This window comes from Thermobia domestica, chromosome 14 (assembly GCF_964235325.1).
Source record: "Thermobia domestica chromosome 14, izTheDome1.hap1.1, whole genome shotgun sequence".
NCBI lineage: Eukaryota > Metazoa > Arthropoda > Insecta > Zygentoma > Lepismatidae > Thermobia > Thermobia domestica.
Window position 1 is genome coordinate 73423110 of NC_137467.1, and position 13020 is coordinate 73436129.

Below are 13020 nucleotides of genomic sequence, written 5' to 3' on the forward strand. Positions count from 1 at the left end.
ATAATACATATTAGGGTCCTGTACTATAATACCCAATGTTTAAATTGGGCAATTTCCAAAATTGAAGGGGTGGGCCAAGGTACCCCTCCCAAATTTTTCAAGGGGTGCATTAATGTACCCATGTCTTATGAAAGGTAATGGACCCCTGTATACGCCCATATAACTATATAGGGTAATAATACCTCATCCAAGGGGATAAATTAGGTCAAAAAACCCCGAAATTTGAATTTTTGGCAATTTTTTACCCATGAAAGGGAACGACATAGACCCCCAATACTGATAGGGGTACATACTGTGGTCCTAGGCTACCATACCAAATTTTTAGATTTGACAATTTCCAAAATTTAAGGGGGGTGGTCCTATGTACCCCTGCCAAAATTTAGGGGGTGGGCCAAGGTACCCCTGCCAAAATTTAGAGGGGGTGGTCCTAGGTACCTCTCGGTCATTGACCCCGGGCCAAGGTCATTGACCTTTGACCTATGACGTCACAAAAATTTTTGCTGACTCGACGCAATATACGCCGGGGAGTACTACTTTGACAAACACTAAACACTGTGAAAAACACTGGGGGGTGAACATAATGTCCACTTGAATGATTGTGGTCTCACTTCAGAACACTGGGAGGTGAAAAACAGGGTCTTCTAATTGTCCTCATCGTGGCCATCGATAAACGAAGAATGTCCCTAGTCACTCCACAGAAATCGAAGTGAAGACTGAATGAAATAGTAGATGATGTGAACTGCAACTGGGCCTCTGTAAATGCAAACGCTGAGAGCTGCGACTCACAGTAGGCAACCGATGAAGGTTCCTATAGATGGTCCTCTTCTTGATATGTACTCGGGACCGTAGTGAAGGATGATGAACAGCTACGCATTTGGTGTGGCATTTGGGCGTCACCTTTTGCTGGGAGCTGCGAATTAACGATGTCCTGGCCAAACCAAGGACCCTTGATGACGGATGAAAAACAGCTTGGCGTCTCGGTGTCCGTCGTGTGGACTGGAGGCGAGCTAAAGCTGCGGTGATTGGTTTTCCGAGTTCTGAAATCGAACCCTGGACCTTTATGATGATGGGACAGCTGTGGCACTGGAACATTTCAACAACAACTGGAGCCAAGGTGCTGCTGAATGATGAAAGTGACGATGTATCCGTGGTGAAACAGGAACGGGAGGAGATGCTGGCTGTTGTGGTGGTGATTCTGGAACAGCTGACGTAGAAGCTCGGCATAACTGCAAGGACTAGTTGACCATTAGGTGTTCTGGCTCTGGAGAAAGATGGCTGGATCTGCATGTGAGAGGCGCTGGAGAAACAGAAGCGGGCAGGCCAATGCTGGTACAGGAACGTCTGGAAGATGACCCTTGTAGAGGCTGGACGTAGCATCTGGAACTGGACCATCTCGAAGAAGGATGTGCCCATGCTGGTGGACTACATTTTGCTGGAGAAGGAACTGGCCTCCTGCAGTGACATCTCTTTGCAGTTGCATAATGACAAAAGAAATTGCATTAGTTTTTTTTATATATTTATTATTTTTTTTAACTTTTTGTGTTTTTGTCGTATTGCAATGTAAGGTAAAGTCGAACAATATCGAAAATTTTGGTGGAAATATGTGTATAACATTTATATTAATATTATTATTAAAAATATATTCTTTCTGTAAATATTATATAATAGGAAAAAGGAAATTTTCATAGCAACTGTGTTTGTTTACTTGTGGTTAATGACCCAGAAACTAAAGAATGACACTCCAACCGTTATTAGATGGAATGTTATGATTAGAATTTTAGCGGAAGAAAGTGTGTTTTTCTGAAAAGTGAAAAGTGTCCTGTGATGTTATGTCCTCGTGAGAGTGCGATTGCCTGTGCGTAATTGCGATTGTAAGTGATTTAACTTGTGCTGATGTAGTGATTTATCATATTGTTATTTTGTGCCTATAATGTTATGATTATGATGTCTCAGGTAAGTCCTAAGATAATGAAATTGACGTATACACTGACTTTATCATCTGAGCATAGGAGTTGAATATTAGTCTTCCCCCCACAAAGAAGACTAATATAGGGCGGTAAAATATTCCTGCACACCCCAATTCCAGGGATATTTTACCTCGATCTATCATAAAAGCACGATTCCCACTGACAAAAGAGGAAATTCAAATACGAACCCCCGTGACGCGACCCCCCAAAACGCCACGTTTCGTCAGTATGTTTCAACTCAATTTTGTCAGTACTGTTTATGGTTTGCAACGGAACGAAATATTCAAGCAAAATATACCTGTTATGAAAATGAATAGGATTGACCTGAGAATGATTAGTTTTTTTTTTTTTTTTTTTAGTACAAGAAACAAAATGTTGAGAGTACTCAAGATGAATTATGTTAGTACAATATGAACGAAAACGAGAAACACAGGCGATAGTTTGAGAGAAATAAGCAAGTCTATAATTATATTAGTATTATACGATCGAAAACGAGAGACGCAGGCGGTAGTTTGATATAAATAATTAAGTCTACTGTGAGCGATTGTGTATAAGAAAACACGTATACTAGCAAACAAACACTATGCTAAACAGATAACAAACTTATTACAAAAAATTGAAAATAATTCGATATTGTTTCTATGACACAGAGAAAAACAACATATCTATTTGGCATGTCACATGATAGCATATGTTTGCCTAAGGAGCTATGTATCGTAAGTCAAAAAACTTAAAATATTAAAGAAATAAAAATCAAAATAAATTGTTATATCATAAATTGTGTTATGTAAGTTACAAAAGGAATAGCGAATTTGTACCTCAATAAAAGAGTGAAAATAAACGAGTGGTTGCAATCTCTTATTGTCATAAAATGACAATATTTTATTGATGAAACAACTGACTTACAATGGTAGTATAGTGGATATTTTTGTAACAATATAAATTATTTAACAGTGAACATCCAAGAGTATTGAATTCATCACCAGACATAGTATGTCAGATTAATTGTATAACAGATCATTATAATTTTACTCAATGCTTAACCAAACGGAAATAAACTAAATATTTAAGCATTTAAACTTTGCCTGTCACATTTAGAGACCTCCTAATATCATGTCACATGCAAAATAGACAGTTAAAGTTCTCTGTAGTCATACTTTACCTCATTGCATATTTCGCTTGGTCTTGACCGGACAATGGTCTTTCTTGCGGCATTTGTAATTTCGTATAGACCATTCCATTGCGATTCTGGATACAGGACTCAGAATGCAGAATCCCGAATGATTCTTTACTTGCAAACTTGGTCATTTTATATGGACTATTGTCCTTGTTTATTTTAATTATTTTTACTTTTTACTTTGCCAAAAGCCAACATAAAAATTTACAAAATCTTAGGAAAGTCCTAATTACATTTTCTGAAAAATATTGTTGTTATCTAATGATGTACAAATAAGTATTTTTGAACTTTAATTTACCCTGAGGTTTGCTTTCATCTTTTTCGTGATTTTATCCGAATTGTTAATTACTACTGACAAGCAATGTTATATGACTACAGGTGATTCTTGACTATTTTGCTTCTTCTTCCAACGATTTCTTGATTACAAGTACTGTCCTTATGAGTTTTAAAAATAATGTGGTGCATGTATCCAAAAGTTAAAATATTACAGAAAACTTAGTTCCATCTTCACCTACCAAATTGCCATTATAATTTTTATGAAAAAAAAATGATTTTTTAAATTCTCAGTTCATGGTTTCATTACAGTATATCCACTGCCGTAACATAGATTAAGCTTATTCCTGAGCTCTTAGCGGTGCATGTGATCTTTATTCGAGAAAACCAATCGTGCGTTCATTACGTTGAAACTTTATATTGATTGGAAATTACTTGTAAAACATGAACATACATATTATATAAGTATATAGGTAATTCGAGCTAGCTGTATCTATTTTTTCTCTCTCGCCAAAACAAGTGATTCTTAACTTTCTAGTTTTCTTTTGTATTCATTTTCGTAGTTTTGAAGGAACATGAAGCATTAAATAGTCAAATATATACTTTTTTTTTTTAATAGACTATGTTCTAGTGGTGTAATAATGTGAGTCTAAAGCCATCTTACTACTTTGTAACTACTTAGTATACTTTGAAAAACGGTATTATAGATCTTAGTTAAGGAACCGGTTTTTCGCTTCTCCTGTAAAATTACGAAATTATGACTTGGTTTAGTTTACCTCTGAGGTCTCGATATAAAATCATCACCATCATCATAATCAAGTATTATCAATCCACTGCTGGATGAAGTCTTCCCAAGTTTTCTCTACAACTATCTATCTTGGGTAATTCTTTTCCAGGTTACTCCCGAGTGGTTCCTGATTTTGTCACAATTTCTTGTATGCGGACATTTCCTAGGCTGTTTTTGTCACGTGGTATCCAATCTAAAATTGTTTTCGGCTATCGATCATAATTTCGTCTTGCAATATGTCCAGCACATTTTCCGGTCTATTTTAAACATTACTTCATTAGTACCAGTCATTAGTTGCCAAATAATTCATTTCTATATATTTGTGCTACAAATAGTTCATATCCTCTACTTTTGGAGCACAGACACGCTACTTTTTGATCTCTGGCAACACTGACTCAATTATTTAAATCAACACATTGTAAGAACCCCCATTTGCTGTAATGGCTAGTACGCTTGATTTTGGTTCGCATGGTCCCGAGTTCGATTCCCGGTTGCGGTAATGTTCAACGACCGAAGTTTTTCGGATTCCACTATGATCAGTAACTCCACGTCTCCTTTAGCCGCCCTAGCATAATCGTAAGACGTTAAACTAAAACAAAACAAACCAAAAATCAACACAACGTATATTACTAACTGCTTAGCCACGAAAGAGCTCTACATATTTCTAATTTAGATATTAAATTAAACCACAAAAGCACATATATTATTCAGTGTAACAAAGGACAATACATATAACTAACATCAATATTCAGTGTAACAAAGGACAATACATATAACTAACTATAAGTCTTTGAATAATTGCATATAGCTATATGGTATGGATCGAGTTTGAGGTGATCGGTGGTCAAACTATAACAAATGAAATGCAGTTAGGGTGTAATTAAAATTTTAATAAAGCAGCATCTAAAAAATTCACCAGGCCTAAGGCTTAGGGAGAACTACTAGTGCTACTGAAAAGTTGCCAGTTATGTTTAATTTCAGTTACAATTTGCTTTTACATGTATTGCTGGAACGAACACTTTGACATTAACATTATAAGTAGCCCAAAGACTATGAAAAACATCGTGTTTTGAAAACATTCTTGCACCATAAAACAAATTACGAGTAATTTTAAAATATTTTGCACTTTAGCTACGTTATTTGCACTATATTTATAATAATATTTAGCAATTTATTTAAGTTCCCAACACTGCTTAAAATAATGTAACTGCGACTTGTTGTAATTAAAACTACTGAACACTAATGTTATAATGTTCCTGCCATTTGAGTTATTAGAGATCTCCAAAATGTTGATGTTAGTTATATGTATTGTCCTTTGTTACACTGAATAATATATGTGTTTTTGTGGTTTAATTTAATATCTAAATTAGAAATATGTAGAGCTCTTTCGTGGCTAAGCAGTTAGCCTATGGCATGAGAGACCCGGGTTAGATTCCCGGCAGGTGCTCATGTGGTTTAGATTCATCGTTAATCAGTAGGTTCAGTCTCATATAACCTCGCTGCTGAAAGAGGCGTTAAACTCAATTAGAAAATGAAATGAAATTTTTGAGTTTTACGTCCCACGATTATGTCGGTTAGGCTAAAGGAGACTGTGATGATGAGAGATGAATGAAATGGTGGAATGAAGAAAGTGGGAGGAAACGGGAGAACCCCGAGAAAACCCACGCACTAAACTAAATTAACTGAACAGAAATATGTAATATCAAACGTAGTGCAATTTGAGAAATTAGAACTTTATGTTGTGTTGGCAACATTGATTGTTTATCTAGTGGTATTGCAGAGTATCTAGAAGAATTTCCCCTTCCATATTTCACACAGCATGTTAAAAAAATTCAGCATTTTAAATTCAGCATTTTATGACTATTATATATATAACTAGATGAAATACCCATTTTTCGCATGGGATCAGTATTTGGAAGTCAAGGCCTGTGGGCCTCAGCAACCGCGAAAACTATGTATTGACACTAATATCGGTCATTTTGTAGTATTTTTACATGTCTCGGTACCCCCTCCCCAGCAGGTGAACCCCGGCCCGCATGCACTGGTAGCTGAATTTGAAAGTCATCGCTAATGGAAGTAACACCATTGATCTCAACGACCGCAAAAACTATACATTTGACACTAATATCGGTCATTTTCTACTACTTTTACATGTCCCGGTAAACGCCCCTCCTGATTCAAAATTAAAAAAAAAAAAAGCTTCTTCTTGGTCTGAGGCCTGGGACATGATACTTCTCACCCAAATTTCGTAACTCTTGGACTCTCGTCTGGTCCCCAGGCCGCACACAGGCATTCAGAAAGACAGGCACGCAGACACACAGACAAACTCTCCCTTTTACTTATATTAGATATGATATACAGGCGAGGATCCAAGGGGAGTGTTAAAGGGGTTATACCTCCCCTTGACGCTCAGCTATACACTGTATAAAATGGGCTTCAATCCTACTTCTTTCTTTACACTGGATAAAATGTCAAACTATGGTTTAGCCCCTCCCTCGATCATATCCTGGATCCGCTGGTATATACAGGGTGTTTCAGATAAAACGTCCAGTGCTTATAAATCCGAAACGGCTGAGAATAAAAAGATGAAACAAAAACTGAGATAGGAAAATGTCATAGGGCGCATCACATGGTGTTGTTGTGGAGACCCCCAGGGCCCTCCTTCAAGGGGGCCCAGGGGCCAACTTCAAATTTTCAAATGGGAACACGTATTGAATCATACCTCATTCAATAGTACTTGAAATACGGAACAACTTTTGTAGGAAACAATTTTCGATTTGGGTCACCGTTTTTAAATGGCCGCAAAAAGTGGGTCCTATATCAGATAAAACGTCCAGTGCTTATAAATCCGAAATGGCTGAGAATAAAAAGATGAAACAAAAACTGAGATAGGAAAATGTCATAGGGCGCATCACATGGTGTTGTTGTGGAGACCCCCAGGGCCCTCCTTCAAGGGGGCCCAGGGGCCAACTTCAAATTTTCAAATGGGAACACGTATTGAACCATACCTCATTCAATAGTACTTGAAATACGAAACAACTTTTGTAGGAAACAATTTTCGATTTGGGTCACCGTTTTTAAATGGCCGCAAAAAGTGGGTCCTATATCAGATAAAACGTCCAGTGCTTATAAATCCGAAATGGCTGAGAATAAAAAGATGAAACAAAAACTGAGATAGGAAAATGTCATAGGGCGCATCGCATGGTGTTGTCATGGTGACCCACAGAACCCTCCTTCAAGGGTGCCCAGGGGCCAACTTCAAATTTTCAAATGGGAACACGTATTGAATCATACCTCATTCAGTAGTACTTGAAATACGAAACAACTTTTGTAGGAAACAATTTTCGATTTGGGCCACAGTTTTCAAAATGGCCGCAAAAAGTCCTGTATCAGTTTGAAGTTGGCACCTAGGCCCCCTTCACGGAGTTTCCTGAGGGTCACCACAACAACACCACTTGAGATATGCTTTATCATCGTTTCTATCTCAGTTTTTGTTTCATCTCTCTATTCTCAGCCGTTTCTGATTTAGGCCTATAAGCACTGGACGTTTTATCTGATACAGGACCCACTTGAGAGAGGGAGACAGAGATGACTATACACATCAGCAGTGGATTTTGTTTCGGGAGAGGCTTGAGAACGAGTAAGAAATATTTGTGTTGTACGTGCAATGCGAAAAAATGATCATAAATTTATTTCGGGAGGGGCTTCAGTCCGATAGTCATCCCCTAAATACGCCACTGAACATTAGTCAACTGTTCCCATATTACTTAATACAGCAACGAAAGAAATTTTGAGTAAAGGTCCATCTTAATAGTTGTCTATATCAATATTCGAGACGAGACCGAGACTTTCGAGACTGACCTAAGTCTCGTCTCGATTTATAGAGCTCCGTCTCGGTCTCGGTCTCGTCTCGGTATATAAAAGACCGTCTCGGTCTTGGTCTCGGTACCATCCCTAACCAGGAGTGCCACCATTAAGTTTTAAAATTTACCATTGGGTCTCAGAGACTCATATTTCGATTAAAGTTGTAATCGATCATACAAGGACACTATTCATAATTATTCCCATAGAAATTCCTACGGGACTGGTTTTTCGATATATATATATATATATATATATATATATATATATATATATATATATATATATATATATATATATATATATATATATATATATATATATATATATATATATATATATATCGAATCTATAGAGTTTTATTGAAAAATGACTCAATAGTTCACTGTAAATGACAGATTTGTTAATACAGCAGTACCGACGGAAGTCTAATAGGCATATTAAAGTTGTATCGAAAATTGGATAATAAAATCATTTATAAAAATAAACAAATATTATGTCATTTCTTTTTAAAACGTACTTTAACCTAATATGTATAATTAAAAGAGTTTATGACCCATGTTAAATAAAAGCTCTTAATCCATACTATTGTTCTAACTAGGGGCAGGCTAAGAGAAGTAAGGAGGGACCGTTCAAAGAGGGACATTTTCTGGCTAAGAACCTGATCTACGTTTCGTATCCAGGTTATTCTATGGTAAAAGTATATTTCTACCGTTAAAAACATTGACTTCTTTCTCTTTTTAGAAGTTGTAATACAACAGGTCTTGCACATCGCAACAGTTGCCTTATATAGATATTATAAGCCAAGGAGGCAAATATTCTTCCCGTTGCAGATAGCATCTGAGAATAAGTTCTCACTTTCGTGAGCTAAAACAGGTTATTGTTATTATAAATAATAAGTATAATAATAATAAAAACAGTAGAACACGTTTTATGACAAGGCATTCGAATTGATTTTGGTAAATTAGTTCAGGGTAATCCATCATATTATGAAACATTTTATAAATAAAACGGTTTCTTTTTTTTTTTTTTAAGAATTTTTTGGTAGTTTTAGTTGATTGATTGATTGGTAGGTTTAACGGGAACGTTAGCAGCGTGGCTGTTTGCCCCATTAACGAAAGTATCAATGGTCAATACGTTTCGCTCATGAAAAAACTTCTAAAAATAAAAACTGTGAACAAAGGCAGGACTTCTAAAGATGGGAAGGAAAGGATAAAAGTTCGATTAAATATAGAGTTGAAAAAATAAAGAGGATCACACGATTCATGTATGGGATATTCGGAGAGGTATTTTGCAGTATGAAAAATTACATATCCTTTTATTACAGGCAACCAACATTTCTTTGTCGCAGTACAGGTTGCATAGAAGCTAGGGAATGTTAGATATTTTAAACGGGACATGAATAGCCACAATTAACGACATCATTATCTGTGAAATATGCTAACGGATTGAACTCCATTAACAAACTGGACGGAGATAATCAATTGAGCTATTTTCTAAAAAAAAAAAAATATAAAAAAATAAAAAACTTGCTTCTGTTCAGGTGTTGACGTAGTACGTACGTATAATATTACAATACTATAAATTCCAGTTGTGTGGTCCTAATAAAACAGGTAACCAGGTAAAGTCTAAAAAGAAAAGCCTGACAAAACCTTTTGAATATTACGAATAGAAGCGAAAGTGTGATCAGTAGAAACAGTGTTACCGCCGAAAGTGTGGTTAGTGTCAGTGATCGCTGTAGTGTACTTGGTTAGACATCTAACTACCAACTGGGTGACCTACGGCTGGTGGATTTTTTTTATCATTTCATTGTTGTTCCAATGTAACTCTGAGCTTCACTCAGCCCTTTTTGAAATGGTGCGTAGTTAAACCTGGGGAAGTGAAGAGGCCTGATTGTAGTGCTGAGGCTGACAATATCACTTCCAAGTGCCGTAGTCAAGAATATATTTAGCCTTTTATCTTCACACATAACCCTTGGGGATTCATAGCCTATCCCGAAGGGGATGCAGTTTTTATTTTTTTCTTCAAAAAAGTAGCAGTGTCACAACCGTACACTATGTGAAGGAGTTTGGTTGAAAGTCATTTTGTTTCATTTGAGCGTTGTATTCCACGAAGAGATTAGTATTTTGTATCCTGAACATTATACAAACCCGCTAATCTCAACAGCACTGCGGGGTAATCTAGGATACAAGGATGCTATTCATAATTACTCCCATAGGAATATATATTATATACGGGACCAATTTTTGGTTGTCCATATCTCGGCATCAACTGAATGGATTACCTCCATGAACGAACTGAAATCTTTAACATTTTATCTTCTACATCATGGTCAAATTTGATGGCGATCCATCAAGTGGTCCTTGAGACATTTTGTCTCGTGGACAAACACACGGATGGGGTAAATACATGAAGCAGTTGTGGTAAACCATCTCCTTACAAATTATTAGTCAATAGTAAATATTTTCAGATGATTCTATTTGCGATAGAAGCTTATTCCTAATCCTACCTACTTTATTTTAAACATTTTTCAGTTAATTAAAAAAGAGGAGAGGGTAGGATGTTTGAGAATATATTGTATTTGTGACCCTCATAGTAAAAAGTGTGCTGGCAGGTAAAAGATGAACGGGAAAAAAAGATGGCATTACATGAATAACTGCAACGTCACGACTAAGAGGTTAGCTGAGATTGCATTTTAGCTTCTCAATTTGTGATAAGTTACCTGACAGTTCTTTTTCTTTTTAAAGTTTAACATCTCAAGTTTTTGCTCCGAGACTAAGGCAAACGGTGATGACGATAATGAGCGATTTGTGTGATGATTAAATGGAATGGTTGCACTCGATCTAAAAAGCGTAAAATGCTTTTCAAGCCAGCCACCTTGGGTTATATTTTCCTGAGTTTTCCTCATTCACAGCAGGGAAATGCCGCGATAGAACTTGACATAATGGTCCCAGCCCGCTTTCTTCCTTCTCTTTCCTCGGATAGTGTGATCGTCGAGAAACGTCATCTCTCATACGTGACAGGTCAGCATGGCCATAGATCCCGAAAGCCGAGAAATCTAACTCCTAACACAAATTGTCTCAATTCTTGAAAAATTCTTTCTCGTCTCGTCTCGATTCTCAAATTTGTCTCGTCTCCTTTTGTAAATTTATGTAAAAATTGAGTCCCTGATCTTTTCTTAATTTCGTCTGGAAGTTATCAGAATCTATGTGCAAAGAATGTGATAAAATAATATTAATATCATTGGAACATATTGTGTAATGGCTTGTGTATATTTAAACGTGGTTAAGTACTTTTCGTTATGTTCGTACAATTACGTTATTAATTTATAGTTTTTGTGTTATGAATCATTTGACACTAAAACAGTGTTTGGGATCTAACAATCGGGTGAACAATGTAGTGTTACTCACGAGACTTCGTGAAATTTAATGTGTCTCGAATCAATTCTTGTCTCGAAAAAGAAGACGAGAATCGAAACAGAGAAACATGATCATTTCTCATCTGGTAGGTAAAACTGTCTGGGATAGAAGCGGGGACTCCACGCATCAGAGCTGAGCAGTCAACCACTGAGTTACCGCGGCATTGACAATGGTGTCTGAAAACTAATAAAAATCTAAAACAAGTAACAAACTACGAGGGTCATTGCAAAAGTCATGGCAACTAGTTTATTTTCTCAGAAATGGTAACGAACAAAAAAAAAAAAAAAAAACTGAAATATGCAAATGGAAGGTTAGTTCATATGTAAACATTACACGTAGGGAGATGGATGAACGCACACACCACCATAAAGATTTGGCACAAGAAAAAAAGGCGAAAATAATTTTGTCGTTTCATACTTGTTTTACTGCCAATTGCAACATTACACAATACTACAGGGCAGGAACACGTACCTGTGACATTTTAGAGTCCCTCGAAGTAGTCTCCGAAAGAATCCAGCACACAGTGTCATGAAATGAGCGTAGTTTGTAATGTAGTATTGTTTACTGTTGCAATTAATAGTAAAACAGATTTGAAGCGACATATTTTTCGTCTTTTTTTTTCGTGCTATATTTTTATGGTGGTGTGTGTGTGTTCATCCATCTCCCTACGTGTAATGTTGACATATGAACTAACCTTCCATTTGCATATTTCAGAAATTTTTTATTCGTTGCCATATTCGAGAAAAAAAAAATAGTTGCCATGACTTTTGCAGTGACCTTCGTATTTTTTCAATGTAACTCTTGTAATTTTCAGGCAATACTAAGAGTGAAATTAAAAACCTTCAATTTAACGTCCAATGATCATGCTGTTCAGGCTAAAGAAAGCGGATGGTTACTGACAGTGAATGATTGGCAGCAGAAAAGCCATTTGGGGAGGGCAGAGTGCAATCCTCACTCTCAGGTTTGAGGAACACGTAGTTTTTAATAGGGGAAGGAAGGAATTAGATTTATAGGCTTTCGGCATCTATAGCCATGTTAGCCCCTTACATATGAGGGATGACGTCCCTCGGCGATCACACTACTTGGGGAAGTGGGGAAGGAAGAAAGGAAAGGGGCTGGAAGGAAATGGCCTAGGTCCATTATGTTAGGTACCACTCTGACATTTGTCCCGTATGAAGGAGGAATACCTAAGTGAACCTGACTAACAGTGGCTGGCCTGAAAAACCTTCTACACTTTTTAGACCGAATGTCCCCACCGGGAATCGAACCCGGGACCGCTAGCACCAAAGACAAGAGCGTTAGCAGAGATACATGCTTTTTAACTACGCGTGTCCAGTATTCTTTATCTTTCAAATAACTTACTAATCTATAAAGGTAACCCAAAGTTCTGTCGCTTTTTTACCCACCACTTTCGAACATCGATATGTCACCTAAGACGTGCCTGGAAGATCAAAAATAGTCTCCATAAGCATCGACAACCGCCTGCCAACGTTCTGGAAGGCCATGAATTCCATCGCGGTAGAACTTGGTGGGAAG

The 13020-nt window shown here is 36.9% G+C and overlaps 2 protein-coding genes across 4 annotated transcripts in view; one reads left to right on the forward strand and one right to left on the reverse strand.

The window, feature by feature from the left end:
* Window positions 1-538: 538 nt before the first annotated feature.
* On the reverse strand, window positions 539-3290 carry LOC145669733 (uncharacterized). The gene is made up of 2 exons (XM_081738061.1): window positions 3130-3290; window positions 539-1466 (listed from the first exon to the last, which is right to left on the reverse strand). The coding sequence occupies exons 1-2, from the start codon at window positions 3273-3275 to the stop codon at window positions 1247-1249; spliced, it is 366 nt and encodes a 121-aa protein (XP_081594187.1). The 5' UTR covers window positions 3276-3290; the 3' UTR covers window positions 539-1246.
* LOC145669732 (ciliary microtubule associated protein 1B-like) overlaps window positions 1368-13020 on the forward strand; it is a 253277-nt gene continuing 241624 nt past the window's right edge. For 2 of the 3 annotated variants that reach the window (XM_081738058.1, XM_081738059.1), the window contains exon 1: window positions 1368-1953. Coding sequence is in view for 1 of the 3 variants with exons in the window: in XM_081738059.1 (XP_081594185.1) it covers window positions 1936-1953 (18 nt within the window). In the remaining 2 variants the exon portion in view is untranslated. The remainder of the gene's footprint in view (window positions 1954-13020) is intronic. The other variant, XM_081738060.1, reaches the window with a different exon arrangement.